General features: G+C 39.2%; 1 protein-coding gene and 1 pseudogene across 1 annotated transcript; both read left to right on the forward strand.

Annotated features, from left to right (window-relative positions):
• Window positions 1-9,200: 9,200 nt before the first annotated feature.
• Window positions 9,201-24,820, forward strand: lgs (BCL9 domain-containing protein legless). Its single transcript, XM_070112747.1, has 7 exons — window positions 9,201-9,366; window positions 12,396-12,994; window positions 19,610-19,981; window positions 20,041-20,277; window positions 20,373-22,538; window positions 22,599-22,801; window positions 22,862-24,820. Exons 2-7 carry the CDS (start codon window positions 12,460-12,462, stop codon window positions 24,443-24,445), a joined length of 5,097 nt encoding a protein of 1,698 aa, XP_069968848.1. The 5' UTR covers window positions 9,201-9,366; window positions 12,396-12,459; the 3' UTR covers window positions 24,446-24,820.
• LOC138858178 (uncharacterized) lies at window positions 24,604-27,293 on the forward strand (annotated as a pseudogene).
• The last annotated feature ends 625 nt before the right edge of the window (window positions 27,294-27,918 follow it).

A 27,918-nucleotide genomic window follows, 5' to 3' on the forward strand; every position in this document is an offset into this window, starting at 1 on the left:
GAATCCTTCGATCTTTGTCGCCCGCTCGCTAACGAGTTGACGCGAGAAAAGTGGCTGTGTATGAACCATCTCATCATTTAATTCTGAACCTAGTTCACGGATTAGACTTTGCAAACTTTTAGAGACTTTGCAAAAAGTGCTTATGAATATAGATAGTTTACGCCAAGGATAAAGGGATGCCCCACTTATTCCAGTGTGAGAGCGCCTCAAAATTAGCGTTTCTTATAACATTTTCCATTGTAGCCAGATCGGACAAAATAATAATTTTTAGGCATTTAAATTAAAACACCCAACATTTATTACGATTAAAAATTATTATATATTGGACGTTTAATATATGGAGAAATAACTGACTTTTGAACTTTCAATCTATATATTATATATATATAAATGAAACCCGTTTCCCGTTGTCACGCCATAACTTGAGAACGACTAGACCGATTTCTGTTTTTTTTGTAGTTTTCTAATACACTGTAGAAGGTTCTTACGGAAAAAAATATTGAGAAAATGTCTCAGAAAGATTGAAAAAATACGTGTAATTTTGCATATTTTAAAATATGCGCGTAACGAATGTCATCGTCATTCACAGCCATAGACTATATTGAAAGAGCATCGTTTGTTCGGAAATGTGGTTCTCTAATCAAATTCTATCGTACCAATTTACTAATTTTTGAAAATTACTCGCCACAAATAAATGTACCGACTTTGACGGTAATTTTAATAATACCAGTGATGATTTCATTTTAACTTAAATTAAAATTTAATAATTATAAAATATGTATACAAGTACTATGAGTTAAATTTCAGAATAGAAGTTAGATTTCATATACTAACTACAACCAAATACGAAATGCCCTAAACTTCCAGCCAATTTCTGCACTATTGTACACGGACAAAATTAATTATTTGCCCGTATTTTCCCAGTTGCGCAAAATAGTTATTTAAATCATCACTGGCTCGGTAATCGAGTTATATGGACAGAAAAAAATGCAGAAATTAGTTTCAATAATAACATTTTACTAAATTAAACTGGTTACTCATTATAATTTAATTATACCTTAGCCATAGCAAGGCGTGGCCGGGGTCTTCTAGTACTTAATAAAGTGATTTAACCCTTATGTTAGTATCCGGGTACCCACCGCGGTGTATTTGTGTGAATAGCTTAAAAAACTTCAATATTTCATTTTTCGTCGTTTTTTAACTTAAAAGAAAGCTATTTGTGAGTTCATTTAATTGATTTATTTTTTATTAATTATCAGAGTGCTCGTCACACACAGGTTGGTGACAATTGGCACAGGCCTTACGCGTCTTTCGCCGTGTTCTTATTGGCAAAGCATTGCAGACATGATAAGATCGTGTTACTTTTTTTCTTCCGGTTTTATCTTTTGGAGTCTCTGGACCAGGATTTATCACGATTGTTTCTGTCAGTATATGGCCTAATACACTTTCAATGGCAATTTTGTTGAGAAGTGGCGCATTACTTGTGGATTCGCCGTGCGATGTTCAATCATCGGCAATGCTAGTTCTTCACTTAGTTTACGCATAAATTGACGACGTTCTGTCGTTATATGCCGCAAGTGAAGAAATATCTAGCATGTTGAAGAACATTGCCATTGGCCTCGAAGATCGTTGACTGGTGTATCTCCGCACCATTTGGTCCATTGTGTCAACTCCAGCTTATATTTATTATAAAAATTTATTATTTCTACTTTTCGTTTAGCGTCATTACCAACTGATATATCTGAATGCATTGTAGATATCAGAATGACAGCTTTATTTTTTTTAGGAACGTAGGAACACATGGTAACCTTTTCGTGAAATCCAAAAACTGTTGAATACTGCTCCCGTGTCTTATTCGCTCCCATAACACTAGGGATGTAAGGTTTATTCTTTTTTAGCGTGCCAACAATTGTAATATTCCACGACAACAAATGTTTAGCAACTGGGACAGTTTTTTTTTAATAAAATAAACAAAATTTTTAATACTCAGATCGGTTGCTAAAAGACGTCGTTTTCGCAGGGTTACTCCGTATCCTCCTGAACCGTGCTGGCAGCGAGTCCAACCCGGGCCCCGAGGAATTTTACTGCTGCGTTTGGGCTAGTAGGCTCCATCCAAACTCCACCTCGGTAAGGTGCAATACATGCAATGGATGGAGCCATCTTAATACCTGTATAGGCCTTAAGACAAATAGGGAGTGGACCACGAATTACGTGGCCCCATGCTGTCAACGCAATAATGCGACATCTGCCTCAACGGCTGTGTAACCTGCACCATGTTCGCGCACTGCGCTGCCGCTCCAGTTGAGTGGCCAAGATAGGACCTTCACGGCCTTAAGGAGCTCACACAGACAGCATGACTCCCAGTCTGACCAACCTCCAAAATTAAACAGGGGGTTCCGCAGGGCGGTGTCCTCTCCCCACTACTGTTTAATTTTTATATTTCGAAACTCCCCCAGCCACCAGCGGGAATTTGAGTGACCTCGTACGCTGATGACTGTACGATATTGACGTCGGGAAATGGAATCGATGGCATGTGTTCAAAAGTAAACAGCTACCTCTCCGATCTTTCTCGCTTCTTCTCTGCAAGGAACCTAACACTCTCTCCCACTAAATCCACAGCGACTATCTTCACAAATAGGATGAAGGAGTACAGACTGGACCTGAACATTTCAGTCGATGACACCAAAATTCCGACAGTAAATAATCCTAAAATTTTAGGCGTCACTTTGGACAGTCTGTGCTCTTTCACTCCTCACACGACCGCGATAACTGCCAAAGTACAGAGCCGCAACAAAATCCTCAAGTCGCTTGCCGGCAGCTCTTGGGGAAAAGACAAAGAAACGTTGTTGGCAACATACAAGGCAATCGGCCGGCCGATCCTAAATTACGCAGCCCCAATATGGTCGCCTGGACGCAGTGACACGCAGAAGAAGAAGCTTCAGACCTGTCAGAACACTGCACTCCGAACTATCACGGGATGCCTCTTGATGTCTCCAATCGAACACCTACATAATAAGGCCCGTATGCTTCCGGTTAAGGAACACAACGAACCCCTCTCCAAGCAGTTTCTACTGGGATGTTTTCGTAGAAACCACCCCTGTAGTCGCCTGACTGTAGCGGAGCCCCCTCCTATGAATATCAAGAGGTCTTTCCTTGACTACGTCGACGACATTAGACAGTACGCCGACCGGACTTCGGACGCAACGAACTTCAGACAGGCACTGACCGCCATTCACAGTGGAGCCATCAACACCTTCACAGACTCCCTCTCAGTGAATGGCGTAATAGGAGTCAAACCACCACCCATAGCAGACATAGAGCTCGAGTTGCCTCGCGAAACTAGAGTGACCCTCGCGCAACTTCGTTCCGGATATTGTAGCAGGTTAAACTCCTACTTATCCAGAATAGACCCCGACATACTAAACACATGTCCTGCGTGCAATGAGTCTCCGCATGACACTAACCACCTCTTTGCATGCCCAACAAACCCCACTCATCTAACACCCTTCTCCCTATGGTCCGACCTCGTCGAAACAGCTCGTTTCCTGGGCCTCCCGTTAGATGACCTCGACGACAACGAATCTGGAATTTATCACCCAAACGGGGACTAGGTAACCGTTACAACAACAACAACAACAACATAAATATACTATATTAAATGTGTTTAGAGCATATAGAAGTAGTTAAAGATTAACGATGAGTGGTAATTGTACAGAAATTGTATAATTTAATGCCATATATAATGGTAGAATAGAACTGCAACCACATACATGGATTATACTGCCAGAAAATTTTTGCACTCCTATTCACGAAAAAAACTGATTTATTGAGAATATATTCCTGAAAGTAAAAGTAATTTGTTTGGATCATAACTGGCTTAGTAATCGGACTACATTAGCGGCCGAAAATTTAGGAGTTGATGAAATTATTTTCCAGTTGAAAATGTTTCAACTATTATCATTCAGCGTAATTTCAATGCAACGATACACGTTTGGTAATCAAAAAGATTACAGGAAATATTACTGAAGCAACCATTTTGACTGGAAAATTTAATAGAGAAATTGTCCTCTTGCTACGTTCTCCAATGATACTATGAAAATTTACGATATGAATAGAGCTGAACTAAATTGAATTTAAAAATGTTTATAATAAATAACTATAAATATTATTGTTAAAAATTAAAGAACTCTCTTTCATTATGTCAAATAACATCAACTAGCAACTTTCAAAATTACTCATTTGTTACAAGCTGGAATATAAAACTAAAAAATCAACATCTTATATCATATATTTATTAGTGCTTAATAATAAGCCGAAGAAAATTTTTTTAAATCATTTTCAAATTTGGAAGTAATGTGCAAATTTAACTCCTTGGATTCTTACACCGTAAATAACGTTATCGTTTTTATTCATAAATACAATTTGACTATATTGATTAGTTAATGATTAATGTGTGTATACTTTAGTCACAGCAATGCGTGGACGGGGTACACTAGTTTATTTTTAAATTGCTTGACAATATGTTTAAAAGTATAACCGAGCAATGTCAAAGGTTAATGCAACAATCCCAGACCTTGCTCTTTCCTCACTATATCCTGTACAGTGATTTCCAACATTCCAGCTGATTGTAAACCGTTTAGGTAAAAATGTGCGATACGTGTGAAACGTTGGCCGCGACTACGACTCAGATGGTCCATCCGTTGAGGCCAATTTTCGATGACTCGTTCGAGCTTTTTGACTAGTAACTGCCGAATGACACGCGTGATGTTTTTCTCCAAGGCTTGGAACCACAGGAAAAAATCTATCGGTGTGATATCTCATGATCTTGGTGGCCAATCGACCGGCCCAAAACGTGAAATTATCTGCTCACCGAAGTGTTCTCTCAATAAATCCATTGATTGATGCCATGTGTAGGAAGTGGCGCCGTCTGGTTGAAACCAAATGTTGCCGAGAACACGAACTTCAACTTCAGGTATCAAATAGTAGGTTATCATGACGTGATAACGGTCGCCACGGTAACGTTCTCACTGGAATCATTTTTGAAGAAATATGGACCGATGATTCCACCGGCCCACAAACCACACCAAACCGTTTTTTCTGGATGAGATGGCAACTCTTGAATCTCCTCAGGTTGCTCTTCGTCCTAAATGCGGCAACTTTGCTTGTTTATATACCCATTGAGCGAGATATGGGCCTCATCGGTGAACAAAATTTGGGTCGAAAACGTCGAATCTTATTGGAACTTTTCAAGAGCCCATTGAGCGACGCGATGTCGCTTGGTAAGGTCGAGCGGATTCAGTTCTTGTACAAGCTGTACATACGTCAGTCCGAATTGCTGCGAACGGCCGAATCGACTCTCCACGATCTTCGTGTACACTCTCAGCTACGGCCGCTATAATTTTTTCACTGCGTGCTGGACATGGTCTATTCGGTCGAATATTATGCAATATTGAAAGCTGGGTCTCAAAAGGGGTGATGGTGTTGCGAATAGTACGCTTAGTAAGCCGATTATCATGACCATAAGTTGAGCGAAGCGCGCGAAACACATTCTTTACAGACCGTGAATTTTCGTAATAAATATGCACGATTTGTAAACGTTGTTCAGGTGTAAGTCTTTTCGTGATAACTCATGCGTAATCTTTCAAAAAAAAGGGTATTGAAAAAAGTACCTCTATTTGGATTACTCTAGTAGAACACATCTTCTTCCCAAAACCGCTTATCTCCACACTAAACTCTTCTTGACGCGCTCTTTGTTTTCTTAACCGCGGTGTTGATGACGGAATGACTGTTGTTGACTCAGCAACAGAAATTGCTGTTGTCTGATTAGACGAAATTGGAATTGCTTGCCCAGGGGAAATTGGAGGTGACGGCGCAAGGAAAATTGATCTTGAGACGCAGATTCATACGAAATATTTAAAATTTCGTTGCACTTTGTCGCATTCTGTAAAAATTATTGTTCTCTTTACATACATACGTGTAAATTTTGATTGCTTTCATCCGTTTGGATATGGCAACACTTATTATCTGACAACATGGAACCCATTTGTTATTGTTCATATTACGAAAATTGTGTAAAAATAAAATGCTTATTGAAAGCAAATACTTAAATATTTAATATAAAATAAATATGTAGAAACATTGTAGTGAAGTGTTAGTGTGTAATAAGTGCATAACATAAAAGAAAAGATAACCATAAATCGAGAAATTGTAAAATGAAATTTGTGAAATTTTCAACTTAAAATGCAAATATCACGAAAACTATAAGTTTCCGGCGGCAATAATTATATATATTCGTGATCGGAATAATCTCCTTTATCCAATAATACTCCTCCTAACCCTGAAATCGTGGGATGCTAAACTAAAGCCCACCCAATTCAATTCACTCGCTAACCGAAAAAAACTATTAGAATACACTTAGAAGAGGTAGCAAAAAGGAGACTACCCTCCATAGTTGTGGGCAGGGGGTTACTTTTTTCCCACTCGCTGAAGAAAGGCAACACATTTTTAACTTATACACGAACAATAACAAGTAGTTAACACGTTTGCTAAGTGGCACTTTACATACAGACTCTTTTGTAACCCAAACCGGTTTATTGTTGGCGAGGGGACGACGAGGAGAGACGAAGTGACCGTGCCACTCGTGTTCGGGTGGCACGCTTTGTGTTCTTGTTCGTAACAGCTCGCTTCTACCCTTTTCAGCATTCCTTTTCACTTTCAAATTCCTTGAATGGTTCAGGAGCGCTCGGTTTCAAATGAATCTATACCATTCCTTCAGAAATTTGAATGGAAAAACTTTAGCTTAGCATCCCACGATTTCAGGGTTAAGAGGGGTATGGTTGAATAGAGGAGATTCTCCAGATCACGAATATATATAGTCCTCCGCAAACTTATAGTTTTCGAGATATTTGCATTTAAGTTGAAAATTTCACAAATTTCATTTTACAATTTCTCGATTTATGGTTATCTTTTCTTTTATATTATGCACTTATTATACACTAACTTTTCTCTTCAATGTTTCTACATATTTATTTTATATTAAATATTTAAGTATTTGCTTTAAATAAGCATTTTATTTTTACACAATTTTCGTAATATGAACAATAACAAAAGGATTCCACGTTTCATCAAACGGATGAAAGCAATCAAAATAAATAAAAAACCAAATCACCCTCTACAAAATATTATGAACTTAATTTTCCATTTTAATATAAGAAAAAGGTTTTATGGCTTAAGCGTATGTTTTATTGCATCTGATAATTTCACAAATGGATCATGATGCTGATTTACTATATTTTTACGCCATATGTATTCATATATCAAATTTTCAAAATCTTCACTGTTATTATAATTATCCTTAATAAAAATTGAAGTTTATAGAGAGTGATATATTCTCCTTAACATTACTTTTTTTTTGTTAAGATTTCTTATTTTCACTGGCGGCCTTCGGCTGCGCTTCAAAAAAATAACCCCGATCGGTCCAACACCGGGATGTTCATAATTCAATCGCGTCAAACTTCTCTCCGCACTGGCGGGCTTCGGCCGCGCTTCAAAAAATAACCCTGGTCGGCCCAACATCGGGGTGTTCGTAATTCAATCGCGTCAAACTCCTTTCTGCACTGGCGGCCTTCGACTGCGCCTTAAAAAAAATAACCCTGGTCGGCCCAACACCGGGGTGTTCATAATTCAATCGCGTCAAACTCCTTTCTGCACTGGCGGCTTTCAGCCGCGCTTCAAAAAAATAACCCTGGTCGGTCCAACACCGGGGTGTTCATAATTCAATCGCGTCAAACTCCTTTCTGCACTGGCGGCCTTCGGCTGCGCTTCAAAAAAATAACCCTGGCCAATCCAATACCATAATTTATCAATAGAAGGGAATGAACAAAATTATAGTTCATGTATTTGGGGTATAATACTCTTTTATTGTTCATTTTAATTCGCTTTCAAAATATATACATTTATATACATATATATACATATATATAATAGATATGGGAACACTTGTTAGTTGTCAACATGGAACCCATTTGTTATTGTTTATATTACGAAAATTGTGTAAAAATTAAATGCTTATTTAAAGCAAATACTTGAATATTTAATATAAAATAAATATGTAGAAACATTGAAATGAAAAGTTAGTGTATAATAAGTTTATAATATAAAAGAAAAGATAACCATAAATCGAGAAATTGTAAGATGAAATTTGTGAATTTTTCAACTTAAAATGCAAATATCTCGAAAACTATAAGGTTCCGGTGGCAATAATCATATATATTCGTGATCTGAAGAATCTCCTCTATCTAACCATACCCCTCTTAACCCTGAAATCGTGGGATGCTAAACTAAAGCCCACCCTTTTGAATTCTGTTATCTATTTTTTGAATGTTATATGCAAATATGTATGCATAGAATAATAGAAATATTTTAAAAAATTGTAAATAAGGAGAAAATTATGATACTCAAAATTCAATTTTAATTTTTAATAACAAAACGCATAACCGCAAAGAATCTAGTTCGAATATCATTTTATTTAAAACAAGAATTGTAACTATTTCAAGGATGTTTTATAATAAATAGAAAAAAATATGAATAAAAAATTTATGGGATGTTAAAACTTAAAGATTAGGAAATTCCGGTTATAAATTTGACCTTGAAAATATTAGTAGCGGGTATTCAATACATTCTGGTGGATTAGGGTATGCACGACTTAAGTATTTCTTTGAAACGGGTAAGTTAAGTATTTCTTAAGCGGGTAGATATTATGCATATTGTTCTACCATATTCATGGTAATTCATTGCAAGCAAATGTGAGACCATAATCCCAACATACAAATGAAATATGCAACACGCTCTAAATGTTGCGCAATTGAACCGCACAAATATTTGCGAAAATTTTATGAAAAGGAATGATAGAAAATCTCGATTTAAGTTGCTGGACTCTTTTAGCTCGTGTGAATGCACAATGCGACACTAAAGGAGAATCTGCCGATAATAAGGGGCAAAAGAGTCGCAATGTTAAAGCACAGTAACATTATTATTTTATTTTCGGTGCGCCGGCAACTCTGTTAAGAACAACTATATCTCAAAGAGTGAATTCGATATATATTAACGCGTATATGTGCATATAGTTAGAGGTGATTATTTCTCAAATGTTATGAGTGGTGCATACGTCGTATCTACCATTATTTGTAACTGGTGTTAGTAACAGTATAGTACAATAATAATTAAAAACGCAGAAAACAAACTTTGTTAGGACCTAAAATTGTATCTTAGTATTTTGCATATACTTAGACTTACTAGGTGTACGATACCAACATTTTTTTTCAGCAATATTTTTGTAAACATTTTCTGTGATGTGAGAGTTCAAAGGCAAGTGTGTATTTTCTTAGTGAGCAAAAATCGGAATCGTTGCAACACAATCATTTCCGTAATGTGTATGAGTAGTTTTGGTTTCGGGAGGAATATGAATGTAATCATAAATTTTACTTTACGCAAACTGACTTAAATGTGATTATCTGGTAAACCTGATTTAAGCTAATTTAATAAGACTTTGTGCCAGAATTTATTTTAAAAAAATATCCACGTCAAAAAGTTAACTTCACAGAAATCATCTTAGAGGGGGTTTAGAATAGCATCTCTCGAATTCGGGGTTAAAATGGATATGTACAGATAGAGTAACCTCCTCTCCAGATTAAGAAAAATATTTAGATATGTATGTATCGTTGCCGCTCACTTAAGGCTTTTGAGATATTTGCATTTAAAGTTCAGAAATTCAGCTATTTGAAGTAAGTGACTTTTCGTTTTATAATGGATTTAACACTTGTATTTTTAAATTTTATATCACTAACACTTCACTAATTCGTTTTTAAACATTTATATTAGACACACATTTTATCCCCGAATTCGGTGTGCTATTCTAAATCCCAGCCGTATAATACCCTTTACAAATACAAAAGATTTCATAGTTATATTGCGAGCTGAAAGGAATTCAATGCAAAAGAACTATGGACACCCCGGTGTTGGACCCACCAGGGTTATTCTTTTGAAGCACGGCCCAAGGAAAGAAAGAAGCTACTACGCGAAATAATATGTGCAAAGTGTGTAATTTTTTGTATATTTTTTTGTAAAAATTCAAAAAAAAATAGAAAATCGATTTTCGCGCGGCCGAAGGAAGTAAAGAAGTTACGGTAAATGTATAGTTTAGGTCCCCCAACTAAGGAGGCCTCAAATATGAGATTTCTTTTTAAATCATCTTATTTTGACGCGTAGATTACAAATCCGTCAGCAGAAAGTGAATTTTTTCAATAATTTATGTATATTTTTCAAAATTTATTTAACACACTTTGCACATATCACATATTCAAGTCATTTAGTTGTTGTTGTTGTAGCGGCAAAATTCTGTAGAATTCAGATCACTTAGCTGTAATTACCAGTTCAGCGTGTTAAACATTTTCTTATGATATTATACTGAAGAAATGTAACAGTCACAATTTCTTTTGCGCCGCGATTTGATGGTATGGACGAATATCGGAGATGGTCGAACTCCTTTCCGCACTGGCTGCCTACGGCCGCGCTTCAAAAAAATAGGCCTGGTCGGTCCAAAACTGGGGTGTTCATAATTCAATCGCGTCAAACTCCTTTCTGCACTGGCGGCTTTCGGCCGCGATTCAAAAAAAAATAACCCTGGCCGGTCCAAAACCGGGGTGTTCATAAATCAATCTATTTTTTTTTTTGGAGTGCCGCCAAAGGCCGCTAGTGCGGAAAGAAGTTCGATGAAAACAAAACGTTTTTTTGTGTTTTTTTTTTTTGGAAAAATTAAAAAAAAATAGAAATATTGAAAAAATTCACTTTCCGCTCACGGATTTGTAATCTACGCTTAAAAATAAGACGATTTAAAAAATAATTTAATTTTTGAGGCCTCCTTAGTTGGGGGACCTAAACTATACATTTACCGAAGTTACCAAGCGAAAGAACATGTGCAAAGTGTGTAATTTTTTGTATTTTTTTTTGTTTTGTAAAAATTCATTTTTACATTCCTTAACTACACATTTACCCTATTATTATCAGTTTGTATGGCAGCTATATGCTATAGTGGTCCGGTATCTGATCCAATTTGATAAAGGACGTGGACAAAATTTCAGATCGATCAAAAAAATTAGGGACAAGTTCGTGTATATACCGGCGGTCAAGGAGACAGACGGACATGGCTAAATCGCCTCAGCTCGATGCTGTTGTAGCGATTATTTAAACCGATTGCGGTTCGCATAATCGTAACAACAACAAAGCTACTTGAGGAAAGCAATAAAGACTCAGACTAATAGTTTTCGAGAGAACTATGAACACCCTGGCTTTGGATCGACCAGGATTATTTTTTTGAAAGGCCGTCAATGCTGCCATCGGTCATTGATCAGACGGGGACTCATGCTGCCTTGTTGAGCTTCGTGGGACCGTTTAGGATCCTTGTTGGACACTTGGCTGGAGTGGATGGTCATAGCGCGAGCCTGGTGCCTTGGGGTGAGGCCATCGTCGCAGAAGTGCATTGGCAACATGGGGCCACATAACGTGTAGTCCACTTCCTATGTATCTTAAGGCCTGAACAGGTCTTAAGATGGCTCCAATCATGCATTTGTTGCATCTAACCTAGGTGCAGTTTTGGTGAATGGAGCCTTTTGGCGCATATGCAGCAGTGAAATTCTTTCCTTGAGTCCAACCCTCAAAGCCAGCACGGATCAGGAGAATTAAGAGCAGCTTGGCGCTAGCTGTTGCTTTAAAAGTGGTGATTAACTTATTATTGGTATTGTAGAACCTGCTCAGCTCTTCTTGCTGATCAGTTACATATAGATTTTATAGGGTCTCCAACGTTTTCATTTAGGTATGACAAACTTCGTGGCAAACTGAACAGGGTTTATAGAAAGATCATTAGTTTTTCGCGTAGAACTCCTTTCTGCATTGATCGGATGCACTTCAAAAAGATGACTCTGGTCGGTCCAACACCGATATACCCGCGATATTTAGTAGCGCATTAAAAAAAAGACTGTTAATACAACACCGGGGTTTATCATGAGAAAATAAATGTAGAAAGTTTTTGCATTACCAATCACATGATTATGGTAACTGTATTTGCGGCATACTTTCTCTTGCTCTGTTAATTTTTTTTTGTTTGAAAAATATAGAGATATGGTAGAATTTAATATTTGTTAGCATGCAACCCTCATGTTGATTTCTTGATTTGCGTGAATAAATTGAATGTATAGAAACAATTAAGTGAAGTGTTAGTGGATATAAAAGTTAACCATTTTTATTAAGTGTAAAACTCATTTAAACAAAAAAATTACCTACATATGTATTCACCCGTACTGGGGTTATGTTAACCTATGCATTGTTTTAATTATTTCTAGTAGTGTATCTCGAGAGCTCGAAGTAACTGAAAAACTCAATGTCAGCACAAATTAACATTCAGCTATGAACACATCATCAAAGGCAGCAACGAAACTAAATATTAGTGAAGCCAAAACATTTGAGTCGTTCGAAATAATATCACCATCTATTGATACATCTTCTAGTACAGTAACAATTGAGTCCATTACGGCGCACATTTCTTCCAAATCTTCATCGCCATTCAATGCTTTAGGATTTAAAGATTCTTCAAGGCAATCGCCGTTATCTGAAGCAACCGTTCCTAACTATGCTGGTGATTTAAATACAAAAAGTTTATTAAAGTCTCCAATATCATCTGGAACAAGATCACCAACTGACAGTCCTTTACTTCCATTTTTGAACGATACATATCACCATAATAAGCAACAGATTCAGCAAAGAGACATCATTTTAAATAACCGTTTCGAGAATATGCTATCATCATCGAGCAATAACAATCAGCAGACACCTCCAACTACTACTACAGGAGTAGTCCTACTTGCCAGCAATGCATCATCACCCTCTAACAGTATTAAAAATATTAAATGTGAACCCTTTTCAACACTATCACCGCTTAGTGGTAAGTTTTATTTTCAAATAAAATTCATTATGTTGATTAATCTTCAAGTGTTTGCACTTTATACATCCTTTTCTTTTTGTAGCAATTTAATGAATTGTATTTTCAGATTATTTTATCGATCAACCAGTTCACACTGTGTTTCGACCTCAAGGGATATTTCTTATTTAAATATATGCGTAAGAGCATTAGATTCCCACACTTATTTTCCGACCTGAGTTTGCGTTATTTGCTGAGTGGTTCTCCAACTAGAATCAAAAAATAAATAAAATACATCTTTACAGTTATCGTTTTTTTTTTTTTTACCTGAAACAAGAAAAAACGTTAACTTCGGTTACACCGAAACTATAATATCCTTCACAAATACAAAAGATTCTATAAACAATAAGTCAGTTTGTATAGCAGTTATATGCTCTAGTGGTTCGATCTGTATAATTTCTTCGAAAATTGTACCGTTGCCTTGGGGAATAATCCGTGCTAAATTTCGTAAAGATTTCATTTCCATACAAAAACTTGATTTAGATCTTTCAGTCTGTTTGGCAGATTTATGTTATAGTAGTCCGATCTCAAAAACAAATTCGAGGATTGTAGCGTTGTCTTGGATAATAATCCAAGCTAAATTTGGTGAAGATATCTCGACAGTAAAAAATTTTTCCATATAATAACATGATTTTGATCGTTCAGTTTATATGGCAGCTGTGTGCTGTAGTGGTCCGATATCGACAATTCCAACAAATGAGCAGCTTCTTATGGAAAAAGGAGCGTGGGCAAACTTTTAGATCGATATCTTTTAAACTGAGCAACTAGTGTTCGCATATATACAGACAGACCGACATGGCTAAATTTTGTTGTTGTAGCGGCAGTTTTCTGCCGAGTTGACAGTCCGTGGCCAAAAAAAATCCGGATCCGTTCCGGTTACGTAGATCCGACTATTATGGGAACGGGCTAAATCGACCCAGGTCGTCATGCTGGTCATTTATATATATACATTATAGAGTCTCCGACGTTTTCTTCTGCCAATTCCGATACCGTAGAGCCAACCGGCTGTGAATTGAATTAGTGAAATTATTTAGTCTCATAGAGGCTGTTAATATCGATGGATTTTGACAACTTTGCCTTGCCTATTCAATGGATTACAAGTCCACAATAATTTAGGCTTGCACTTCAACAGTTTCTTGATTTTGATTTGAAATTTCTACTTACTAACCTACGGTTGATAGTATTCGATAATATACACAAAATGGTGACACGACGATTTAATTGCCAACGATAGGGGGACGATATTCACTCGAAAATTACAATTTGGTATACTTTTCTCGAACGACATTTATGGTTAATCTTTTTGTGTCGACACATGTAAAGTATCTTAATTAAAACCTATGGTGCATAAGTACGACATTCGAAGAATGTTGTGTACATTTTTTCACGAGCAAATATTAAAATTTACCGCAATGGCAGCAATTATTCGGACTTGACTTGGAAAAAAGTAGAGCTGCGGTGCACCTCGTAACTTGGTAATAGATAGATAAGAAATGAGGTATGCACCGCGACCTAAGATCTATTGTGTCCTCCCCTAAGTCACAACGACTCACTTAGCCTAAGCACATTGATGAACTCCAATATACTGCTAGGTGCTATTCAGGCAATGTGATCCCTATTTGGAAACATGGATCTAAGGGCCATGCTCCTGCGTCTGCAGGCTGCTGTGCAATCTATCAGCAGGTGTTCTGGAGTCCGGCTCCATGTCGCAAAATCGGCAGTTTGCGCAAGAGGCCTAGCCCATGTTGCATAAGTGCTTCTTGAGCTTACAATGACCAGTGTAGAATGTGACAAGTAGCCGGAATTTATTTCTTGGGAGATTGATTACATTTTTAAACATGCTAAGATTGTAACCACCCTTTAGAAACTTGTCATGGCATATGGAGTTGTTGCCAATGCTTCTCTCTGCCTACTCTTTCCTTGTTCCAGTCCTACCATTCTGGTAGAAGCTTCAGAGCGGACAAGCTCGTCAGCCTGTTCATTCCCGGCAATACCCTTATGATCAGGCACCCAGATAAGGTGTACTTGGTTACGAATTGATAGGCTGTTCAGCCGTTCCATACACTCCTTCACCAGTAGCTAATCTCTTTAGAGATCTCTGTAAGTGCCGCTTGACTATCGCTGAGTATGGTGTTGGAGGTTTATCTCTACACATCGATTTATAGCAAAGACTTCTGCTTGGAAGAAACTCGGAAAACTTCCCATGGGTATGCAGAGTTTGGTATGTGGTCCTGCAACTCCTGAACCCCCTCCGACGTTTCGAATTTGGGACGAGACTACCTTCTCTCTGCCAAACCCTTCTGCTGTTATTTGAAGCATTGCATGTTTAGCTGCTGTTGGGCACGTACGAATTGCACCCGACGCGTAGATGCAGGCAAGTCGTTGCAGCTTCGATAGTTGAAGTCAAGTCCATTGCACACATCGAGTGTTTTTGTAGCTTTGACTGTGGTCAGATCCACTTACTGCTACCGGAATTCAGAGTGAGGCTCAGATATTTTAACACATTAGTCATCTCTATCTCTCTGTCACCGAGGGATAAGTTCCTGAGGCCGGGCAGGGACCTCCGTGTAGTGAATGGGCGGTCGTCGTTTTCGAGGGGTGCGATATCACAGAATGTCCTCGAATTTGCACCTATCTATTATAACAGTGTCATCCGTATATTCTTGACAGCGGATCCCATTGCTGGTTAGCAGTGCGATAAGTTTATAACCTCTGTTGCAGAAGTCCTGGAAAGATGCCATCCGCTTAAATTTCGCGAAGATGGCTTGAATTCGCCTCTGGGAAATGCTCAACCAGAAGTGCCGTAGCTTTATATGTGTCAGTCTTGGCTCTGTGCAGCCTCCGGTGTTGAGGAGACGTTTTCACAGGAGTTACTAAAACTTTGCTATTTGCAGACTTAATCTCTTTATTAGAAATAGTTAGGTTGCATTTATATTCCTCCCAGTTCACGTACGTTTAGCCTTGTTAAAGAGCTTTCGTACCCTACCTAAGATCTGAGAGTCTACTTGACCACCAAGGACATTTGCACCTATTGGAGATCGTATTTAGGGGCAGCTACAGTGATATACGTCTGTGATGGACTGGGTAAGCATAGACAATCTGCTTTCCAGTCTTGAAACCGTAGCACTTCCGTCTTGCTGCCCCTCCTGTTGTAACGATTACCTAATCCCCGTTTGGGTGATAAATTCCAGATTCGTTGTCGTCGAGGTATTCTAACGGGAGGCCCACGAAACAAGCTGTTTCGACGGGGTCGGACCATAGGGGGAAGGGTGTTACCTGAGTGGGGTTTGTTGGGCATGCAAAGAGGTGGTTAGTGTTATGCGGAGACTCATTGCACGCAGGACATGTGCTTGGTATGTCGGGGTCTATTCTGGATAAGTAGGAGTTTAACATGCTACAATATCCAGAACGAAGTTGCGCGAGGGTCACTCTGGTTTCGCGAGGCAACTCGAGCTCTAAGTCTGCTAGGCCGTACTGGCACCGGAATGAGTAGCTTCCTCATCAACCAGCGTTTTTTTGCCCAGTTCCGCTATCAGCAGTTGTCTTGGGCTCATAGGCCACATGACTACCGAACTGGAACTATAGTTCAGGCGAAAACTTTTTTTCCGGATGAGGTTGTAGGATTCATTGTCCACACAGAGGCTCGGCCTGCAGCCGGAGTCCCCGGGACAAGGTGCACTTCTTCTGACGAGCCCGAGAGCAGACTCGTATGGCTTGCCTGAGCATCTAGGAAGGAACACCGTACTGCTGTGCATGGGCGGAATGTCCTTTCCTAGCGATCTACATTTACCAGTTTGCGGACCTCTCGTCCTTGCAGTTAACTTGTAACCCCTGTACACCCCTTCTATGAGGAGATCCTGAAGAGCGGTAAGCTCCTCCGACCCCATAGTATCTGCCGGGCAGTTGAGAGGCAACAGAGTCATCCGTATGTCTTTTAAAGCATCCGCATATATGCGCTGTCACTCCTCCATTCGGGGCGGAGTGTGGGCCTCCTGCCACCTGTGCGTAATCGCCATTTTTCCTTTTGTTGTTGTTGTTGTTATAACGATTATCTAATCCCCGTTTGGGTGATAAATTCTAGATTCGTTGTCGTCGAGGTCATCTAACGGAAGGCCCAGGAAACGAGCTGTTTCGACGGGGTCGGACCATAGGGAGAGGGGTGTTAGATGAGTGGGGTTTGTTGGGCATGCAAAGAGGTGGTTAGTGTCATGCGGAGACTCATTGCATGCAGGACATGTGTTTGGTATGTCAGGGTCTATTCTGGATAGGTAGGAGTTTAACCTGCTACAGTATCCAGAACGAAGTTGCGCGAGGGTCACTCTAGATTCGCGAGGCAACTCGAGCTCTGTGTCTGCAATGGGTGGTGGTTTGACTCGTATTACGCCATTCACTGAGAGGGAGTCGGTGAAGGTGTTAATGGCTCCACTGTGAATGGCGGTCAGTGCCTGTCTGAAGTTAGTTGCGTCCGAAGTCTGGTCGGCGTGCTGTCTGATGTCGTCGACGTAGTCAAGGAAGGACCTCTTGATGTTCCTAGGAGGCTGCTCCGCTGCAAGCAGGCGTCTGCAGGGGTGGTTTCTGCGAAAACATCCCAGCAGAAACTGCTTGGAGAGGAGCTCGTTATGTTCCTTAACCGGAAGCATACGGGCCTCGCTATGTAGGTGTTCGATTGGGGACATCAAGAGGCACCCCGTGATAGTCCGGAGTGCAGTGTTCTGACAAGTCTGAAGCTTCTTATTCTGCGTGTCACTGCATCCAGGCGACCATATTGCGGCTGCATAATTGAGGACCGGCCGGCCGATTGCCTTGTATGTTGCCAACAACGTTTCTTTGTCTTTTCCCCATGAGCTGCCGGCAAGCGACTTGAGGATTTTGTTGCGGCTCTGTACTTTGGCAGTTATCGCGGTCGTATGAGGAGTGAAAGAGCACAGACTGTCCAAAGTGACGCCTAAAATTTTAGGGTTATTTACTGTCGGAATTTGTGTGCCATCGACTGAAATGTTCAGGTCCAGTCTGTACTCCTTCGTCCAATTGGTGAAGATGGTTGCTGTGGATTTAGTGGGAGAGAGTGTTAGGTTCCTTGCAGAAAAGAAGCGAAAAAGATCGGAGAGGTAGCCGTTTACTTTTGAACACATGCCATCGATTCCATTGCCCGACGTCAATATCGTACAGTCATCTGCGTACGAGGTCATTGAAAATCCCGCTGGCTAGGGGAGTTTTGAAATGTAGAAATTAAACAGTAGCGGGGAGAGGACACCGCCCTGCAGAACCCCCTGTTTAATTTTCCTGAGTTTGGAGTTTTGACCTCGAAATAGTACGGATGAGTTTCGACCGCTCAGGTAGTTCATGGTCCACCGCTTCAGCCCTGGAGGGAGCGTTGATTGTTCCAGGTCCTCAAGTAGCGTTGCGTGATTGACTGTGTCAAAAGCTTTTGACAAGTCCAACGCTACGAGGATCGTCCTCTCGCAGGGTGGCTTCTGGTTCAGGCCATTAACTATCTGGGCGTTTATGACGCTAAGTGCTGTGGTGGTACTGTGCACTTTACGGAAGCCATGCTGATGGTCTGCTAGGCTCAGGTGGTGGGTGAATGACGGGAGTAACAAGGCCTCAAGTGTCTTCACTACTTTTCCTTTTGTAGTTTAGTTTGGCTCCTCTGGCGATATTTGACTGTCTTTTGCGGTTTGGGTGGGTGGAGGCGCTGCCCTTTCGCTATCTGGCCTAACGGACTAGGTTGCGTTGACCGGATAGTGGCTCCGAGTCTCGCTACTCCGTTTGACAACGGACGCGGTATTGCCACCTTAACGCCCATTAGATGCAGGGCTTCTGTTCCAATTAACTGGAAATATTATAGAGATATGCATCCAACTAAAAAAAAAAAAAAAAAACTTATACAATCGGACCATAAATTTCAAGCGCTCAAACAAAGACAAAGGGCCGCATAGCTTTTGCCATATTTCTGAGCTTGGAAGTGCAAATCCTTCTAAATATTTCTTGCTCGAGCACCGGCAGAACTCATTTTTGTTTTAGAATGCGACGAACAACAATAAATATGATAGAAATCAGCTATTTTGCTGATAATCAGAGTTGTATTATATAATTTATTTTATTAATTATTTACATTGCATTATAATATTTTAAATTTATTTACAATGTAAGTGTAAAAAATGTGAAAATGTGTGGGCAGCATGTTGTGAGAAAAGAAACTTAATTTATAATATAAGTTAATTAGATCCAAAATATGATATTCAGGGCTCCATTTAGTATGAAATTTCAAAAAAATCCAATTTTTTATTCTTGCATTTATCGATAGTCTATACGTTTAAGCGCGTTTTTCTATAAACAGTATTTCTGGAATTTGCTGAAGTGTTAACTCGCAGACAAATAATCCCATCTTTGTCAAACGAATTTTGGCAGGCCAAATTTTTTTTTCGATCGTAGGTACATCCACGGAGCACTTCGAAATTTCTGCAGCAGTGGGAGATCTTTGGTTAGCGTCATCGTAAATCGCGTGTTACTCGAAAGATATTTAGTTGTTTTCCTTAAAAGTTTTACAGTGTATATTTTCTTTTTTACTATTTGCAGAAAGCGTTAATAGCCAGAATATGTTAGACGAAACGCCTAACAACAACACCTTAAATGGGTCTAGTACTGTTGTATTGGATACTGTTGTTAAGCGAGAGAGAGATTGCCCTACGACATCCACTACCGCATCCACATCAATTATGCGTCAAAATTCCAATAGTAACATAAAATCGTGTCCTAACACTGTGAATGTCTCCTCGCCAAACAATGGTAGTGATCATTCGAATAGTTGTAGTAACATTTCATCCAATTTGTCACAAGCAATAGAAAGTAGTGCAGATATTCTTCAAGATCTTAACAAACCAGACAAATGTGATAATAAAAAGAAATCAAACATGATTAATATAGCAACTGTGAAAGAAGAAGACACTGGTGCGTAATTATTCTGCGAAAGCAAATCGTTTCTAATTTTGTAATATTTAAAATTTTAGGTGTTAAGTCATTGGAAAATAATGGTCTCACGGGATCTTCAACGAAAAATGTTCTGTGCACAACGACGGCAATAAGCTCATTGTCTTCTGCAAAAGAAGAAACCGGCGGTTTGAATAATTTAATGAACCTAAAGAAAGAAGAAGGAAATGTTTCACCAGACATATCGCCGGCTGGTTTTGGTTCGATTCCCAACTTGTCTAGCAGTAACTCAGTGGAGGTCAGATCCTGCACACCAGGTAATATACTTCCATGAAAAATTATCACATTGTTTTGCATATATATTTTAATTTTCTGTCTAAATTCATCCTTTGTGCTTTCTTGACATCTTTAGTGAAACAGGAAGATGTATCCAACACAAAGACTATTACTAATTGTAATAATAACAGCACGAATTCCAATAACAACCACGAAAAAATAGTTTCTGTATTGGGTTCTACCAATAATGGATCTAGCGGATGTGCAGAAGATTCACTTTCTGTATCTGGTACTACTCCCTCCCTTGTTAACACTTCGAGCGACTCTTGCGTTGGCGGATCACATCATTCGACAGGAAATGTAATAAATAGTAACAATATTACTAGTGGAGCAATTTCAAATTGTATGGAGTATATGCAGCAACAAAATCATATTTTTGTATTTTCAACCCAGCTGGCAAATAAGGGTGCTGAATCAGTTTTGAGTGGACAGTTTCCAACAATAATAGCATACCATTGCACACAACCAGCAACAAAGGATTTTCTGGAAGACTTCTTTATAAAAAATCCTATGAAAATATCTAAATTGCAGCGTCAAAATACTCTTAATTTATGCAACATATCAGTAGGTTCCGGTCAACAATGGGTTGGAGGTTGCAATCCACTACCAAAAATGTCTCAAAAACCCAATGGCAATAAAATGAATTTTTCGGCTATGACCGGTAATTTAGAAAGCAAACTCTCTCTTCGACAATCCAATATTCCTAATTTTAATGATGTCTCGGAAAACTTAAATAGTAATGAAAACGAATTAATGTGTTGGGAACAGGGGAGAAATAATATGGAAGGAACATCTAACGACGGCCATACAGGTTTAAAAATGACAAATGGCGTCGATGGAGTCATAGAAGGCGGTTCTCACGCTGTTAATAAATCCCTTACTGCCCCCGAAGCAGCGAGTGTGAATAACGATAATAGTACACCTTCACTACAAGGTATTAAAGTGCCCGATGAAAATTTAACACCGCAACAACGTCAGCATCGCGAAGAACAATTAGCCAAACTAAAGCAAATAGATCAATTTTTGTCTAATCCCCTTCAAGGAGCAAGTCAGCTGGGAAAATTGAGCTCAGATGGTGTACCAGGTAATCTTGCCGGTCTAATGCTCAATTTACCTAATGCAGGCTCAGTTGGTATTGGACCACAAATAACTAACCAACTCAATTCTAACGTCCGTAACATGCCATCAAATGTAATGAACGCAAACAATCACAATATATGCAATCCCGAAAATATGCCAGCGGCATTGGGTGACGGAAACATTGCTCCACCAGATATGCTTAGTACTCATGAGATAAATAATTTGACAAATAAATCAATGCACATGAACAATCAATCGAATATGCAATGTGGACGTAATGGAATTGTGGGTATCGTCCCTCCTAGTGTTAGTAATATGCCCAGAAGTTCATTACCTTGTCACACCGGAGGAAATAATACGGGAAATTGTGGCGTAAATAGTAACATCACTGGGGCTGGTGGACTTATGCCGAATTCACCTGAAATTATGAACAATTTTATTGGAGAAGGCAATTTAAATAGCAATTCTGTCAAAATAATTGGGCCGGTTGGGTTGGGTTCCCAGGATATGGCTCAGGTAGGTATGGCACAGATGGAGTGGTCCAAATTACAACACCAATTTTTTGAGGAACGTATAAAAGGTAACAAGAGTCAGGGACCAAACGATGTCGGATGTATGCCAACAACACTTTGTCGTTCAAATTCTGGAAGCATGCGACCTAATATAAGTGGAACATGTGCACAAACTGCAACTACAAGTAGCTGTCAAAGCATTCGTTCAACACAAGGCCCACCCCCACCCTATCATCCTACACAGCGTTCGGCGTCAGTACCCATAGCAACACAGTCTCCAAATCCATCTAGTCCTAATAACCCGACGTCAAATTTGTCGTTACCGTCACCTCGAACATCAGGGGCATTAGGAATAACGGCAAATTCACCAAATATGGACGTGCATGCGCCTACTATGCCAACAACGCTGGCAGCAACGGCAACAACATCAACAGTCAGTACAGCAATTTCAAATGCAAATGGTCAAAGTAAGAATAATTTCCCATCTGAAGGTTCGCCAGCAAGCAGTGGCACTAATAACAGTACTACAAATGCAAATTCGAATAGAAATCGTAATAATCAAATGAGCCAATTCAATAGTAATCCAGGTACTCCGTTATCGCACTTATCGCCCAAAGATCTTGATTCGTTTCATACAAATGTACCAGCAGGTATATATAAACTGCCTTAAAAAATACATATATAGCTAATATTTTTATACGTTTTGACAGGTGATTTAAAAAATGCGCGCCCTAGTCCACAAAGGTCACGAACTCCTTTGATGGGACCAAACAATAGTAATATTGCTGATGCAGGAAATATCGAAGGTCGTTTTCCTTCAGCCAGCCCCGGCTTAAATTTTCCCCAACATATGCCCAACGCATCAAACTCTAATAGTGGAGTCAACAGCTATAAAGGACCGGGCCAAATTGAAGTATAACTAATTAAGAATCGCGCCTAGTTAATTATTTTAATATATAACCTTATATTTTAGCGTCAAAATTCAGCTTCCGTACCTTCACAGTTCTGTCGTCGTACTGACAACCTCCCACTAAATCCTAACAGTAACCGACCAACGCAGAGCAAATTAAATCATTCTTTTGATCCAATATCGTCATTAGCTCAAATGTCACAACAGCTCACAAGTTGCGTGTCACTTAATGCGGGAAATAGCGGAGGAAATATAGGCGTCATTGCAGTGCATGATGTAAACGTTCCGAATAATGTTAACCAAAATTTAGAATCAATGATGGCATCAATGGATTCGGGATTAGACCACTGTAATGCTGGCTCATCAGGTAATATGGGAATGCCACCCCATATGAGCGGCCCCGGACCATTCATGTCTAATAACTGTCATATTAATTCTATGCTGGGTTCTATGGGACAGCGCTTGCTTAATCCAAAAATATGCGGAAGTTTTAATCCAGCTAACGGTGGAATAGGACGGGACGGACCAAGTGGGTTGCATGGAGTAATGCCCAATCATCGAATGATGAGTCGCATGCCCATGAATTTTAGTAATTTTAATGTTTCTCCCAATATACAAGTTAAGGCCAGTACACCGAATACCATACAATATATGCCAATACGCGCTCAAAACAATAATAATAGTAATATACGTGTTCCACCGAGTCTGGAATTCTTGCGATACACAAATCCACAAATGGTCGGTGCTGGTAATATCATCGACAATAGTCACATAGGTCAGGGAAATGCGGGTGCATCATCCGAACAAGGTAAAATAAATAATTGCAACAATGGACTAGCAGGTGCGGGAAACACGAGTATGAACTTTTTTGGCAATTGCAATCAGATGAGTTCAATGGACCAGGAAGACATTTCTGGGGGAAATATTATGTCCGTCCATGAAATTAACATGGGCCCTCATTCTTCAATGATACGTAGCATGCGACCCATCAGACAACATATGGGGCATTCAGGAAGTCAAATGGTACCTGCTCCCCGCATGCAAGCACCAGGTGTTTCCGTAATGCCTGGACATTTTCCAAATGGTCCACAGGATCCTATGGAATGCGGAGACAATTCTATGTTCATCGGAAATAATGCTAATGGTAATGGACCGGTACAAGGGTCAACGCCGGTGGTTAGCGGAGTTTCAGGACAAGGTCAGATGTATCCAGGAGGACACAGTCAACAAAAATCAGGAAAACCAATTGGTGCAAACATCATATGCCAAAATATGAATATGTCAAATATAGGCAATAATGGACAAATCTCTACAAACGCAAATTTACTCCCGAATGAACATAATTCGTCCATGCAATCTCCAGTAAATGGACCAATTATGATGAGTAATAACAGTAACATGCTCTCGAATGCAATTCAAGTGGGCAACAGTGCGCCTCCCGTTGGGGGAAATGGCCCAGCTGACGTAAGTAACGTTGGCTATAAACCATTTGTTGGTCCAGCTTCGAATGATCTTAAGTATGCGCAGCAGTACCATAGTTTTCAGCAGCAATTGTATGCAACATCGACGAGAAGTCAGCAAAATACCGGCAATACTAGTATTGGAAGCAATGTATCGGCCAATCCCACTTTTTTTGTAAATAAGTGAATTCTAAATTTATAAATACAAGCTAAGTTATCCACTTATATTAAGTCTTGCTCGATTCGTCTCATTAAAACCAACGCTATTGCGTACATACATATATGTATCCGTTCGAATGCCATTTAAATGACTGCCCTTTGCGAAAACAACTGATAGTATAAAAGATGAGTATTTTTGGTTTCCTTTAATCTATGTGTAAGCACTTAGAGATTTTTGTGTTGTTAAAAAAACACGACTAAAAATGTCGATAAAACTTATTTTAATTTGGAAAACTTGTCTGAACATTGAAACAAAATGTGTCTAAGGTTGAAAACAAAATAGAAAATATATAAAATTTCAATGTGAAATCGAACAACCAATTATGCAGAAAAAGAAAATCTACTTTTTTTGTACTTTCTCTACTTTATATAACTTCAAAATATTCTTATAAACATAATCTGAAAAAGTCAACGAGATGATCGGAAATTTTATGAATGTTATTATATGAGGTTTAGGTCAATGTCTAGAACAATTTCATTTAAATATCTTATAGTTGACCAAGATAAACGGTTAAACTTCAGGTAAAAAGGCGGAAAGCACTATATCGGGTATTTTCGGGTTAGGACATTTTCTCACCGAATTTTATGTTATTACACATATTTTTGGCATTAAACTATATTAAATTCAGTATTATATGGACACCTGATTTAGCTAAGATATCGATATTGACCGATATCGATATGGTCGTGAAAACTTTCAAATGCTTAATCATATGTGGATCCCAGAAAATAGGTAAAACTGGGTCAATACTAACCCCCATAAGACAGCTTAAAAAAACGTCGATTTTTGGAAATTAAAAAAAAATAAATACTCTACCGATTTGTCAAGGTATCGAAAATTTCAAGGTATATTTATACATATTCCAAGAACACACAGTGAAATTTTTGAAATTAAATATTTTTTGAGCGGCGCGAAAAAAGGTCCGGAAAATGTTGTTTGGAGAAAAACGAATTTAAAAACAAACTGGGATACCGGAGTGAACTGAGCGGTTACCCTTTGACGGCACCAAAACTAGAGCGTTTTGGGCACGGCAAACTGCGCAGTATTCATAATACAACCAGTTCGAAAAAGCAAACCTAGCATCTTTGCCAAAGTTGAAAGTTCGAAGAAGCAACACTGTAGTAGCTGTTGCGCAAAAACACGCAAAACTTGCAGCATTTAAGAAGTAGTTACACAAAAAATTACACCATAACCAACTGTGCTAGCTAAAATGTCATTGTAAGTGACTTATGATAAATATAGTTTTAATATTGTTGCTTTGTTAAATTTGTGGATTTTATTTTATTTTATAGGATTTAGTAGAAAGAATACATCAAGTGCGCTAAAGCTATCCCTTTTGGAATAATACCTTGGACTTAAAGGATATTCACAATTAATAAATTTCTTCTTCTTTACACGATTCTTTCTCTTTTGGTACTTAGCTAATAGAAATCCATCCGTTTTGCTATCTAACTCGTCAGTGAGAGTATTAATCAGATATATTTCACATTTTTCTGCTTGAAAATACAAATTTTCGAATGCGCAGTTTTTAATAGACTTATGCAAGGACATCATCCAGCCCCTATGTATATATATAGACTTGCAAATATTATATGTATGGTTCTACGTTACCGGAATTGACCCGGATTTTATCCGGCGAAGGGCTGTTATTTCGGCGATCTAACCCTGTTTGTATCGGTAAGTTCTAGGTTAAGGAGCAACGCCTAGCTGCAGGGTTGCTCCGTATCCTCCTGACCCGTTCTGGCATCGAGTCCAACCCGGGCCCCGAAGAATTTTACTGCTGCGCTTGCGCTAGAATGCTCCATCCAAACTCCACCTCGGTTAGGTGCAATACATGCAATGGATGGAGCCATCTTAAGACCTGCTCGACATTTTAGTCGATGGTACCAAAATTCCGAACGTAAACAACCCTAAAATTTTAGGCGTTACATAAGACAGTCTTTGCTCCTTCACTCCTCACACGAACGCGATAACTGCCAAAGTACAGAGCCGCAACAAAATCCTCAAATAGCTTGCCGGCAGCTTTTGGCGAAAATACAAAGAAACGTTGCTTGCGACATACAAGGCAATCGGCCGGCCGGTCCTAAACTATGCAGCCCCAATTAGGTCGCCTGGATGTAGTGCTACGCTGACGAAGAAACTCCAAACCTGTCAGAACACTGCACTCCGGACTATCACGGGATGTCTCTTGATGTCCCCAATCGAACATCTCCACACTGAGGCCCGTATGCTTCCGGTTAAGGAACATAACGAGCTCCTCTCAAAGCAGTTTCTGCTGGATTGTTTTCGTAGAAACCACCCCTGCAGTTGTCTGCTTGAAGTGAAGCCGCGTCCTAGAAACATCAAGAGGTTTTTCCTTGATTACGTCAATGATATTAGACAGTACGCCGACCGGACTTCGGACGCAAGGAAATTCAGACAGGCACTGACCGCCATTCACAGTGGAGCCATCAATACCTTCACCGACTCCCTCTCAGTGAATGGCGTACTACGAATCAAACCACCACCCATAGCAGACGTAGAGATTGAGTTGCCTCGCGAAACCAGAGTGACCCTCGCGCAACTTCGCTCTGGATATTGTAGCAGGTTAAACTCCTACTTATCCAGAATAGACCTCGACATACCAAACACATGTCCTGCGTGCAATGAGTCTCTGCATGACACTTACCACCCCTTTGCATGCCCAACGAACCCCACTCATCTAACACCCTTTTCCTTATGGTCCGACCCCGTCGAAACAGCTCGTTTCCTGGGCCTCCCTTTAGATGACCTCGACGACAACCAATCTGGAATTTATCACCCAAACTCGAATTAGGTAACTTTTACAACAACAACATATTTGCTATCAAAATATGAAAAAAAATCGATTTGTTCAAAATTTCACAATAGATTTGATTTTTGAACTACCAGTTGGCTTTATACGCGGTATATAAGTATGTGCGTTTTCTTAATGAAAGTCGGAGAGAACATTTATCAGGTAATAGTATGTCGTGACAGCAAACGTGGATAAAATCGGGTCAATACTCTTACTAAGCCCGATATACCTTTTATAAGAATTTTAAACTTCCGGTTGGTATTATATCGTATATATCGGTGAATATATAATATAGTATTTATATTTTCGAAGATGAAAGAATCATATGAAATCATATCATATATGGGATGTAGTGTGGTTGTAGTATGAATTTACCTTTTACACAATATAACAAGAATATTAAACTAGTGTCGTGCACAAAATTTTCTTGACATTGGTCGAGTAGTTTTGAAAATATTTAACTAAGTACCCTTAGGTACCTGTGCCATACCTATTGCTCAATTTTTTGCACTAAGTCAATTTTTTTTCTAGTAATTTGTGACGAATAATAATATTTTTCGCTTAAAAGCATTTTGTGGGCGTGGTAATGCACCAATTTCGCCAATCTGCAACAGTAACCTTACTT

This window comes from Bactrocera oleae, chromosome X (genome assembly GCF_042242935.1).
Source record: "Bactrocera oleae isolate idBacOlea1 chromosome X, idBacOlea1, whole genome shotgun sequence".
Lineage (NCBI taxonomy): Eukaryota > Metazoa > Arthropoda > Insecta > Diptera > Tephritidae > Bactrocera > Bactrocera oleae.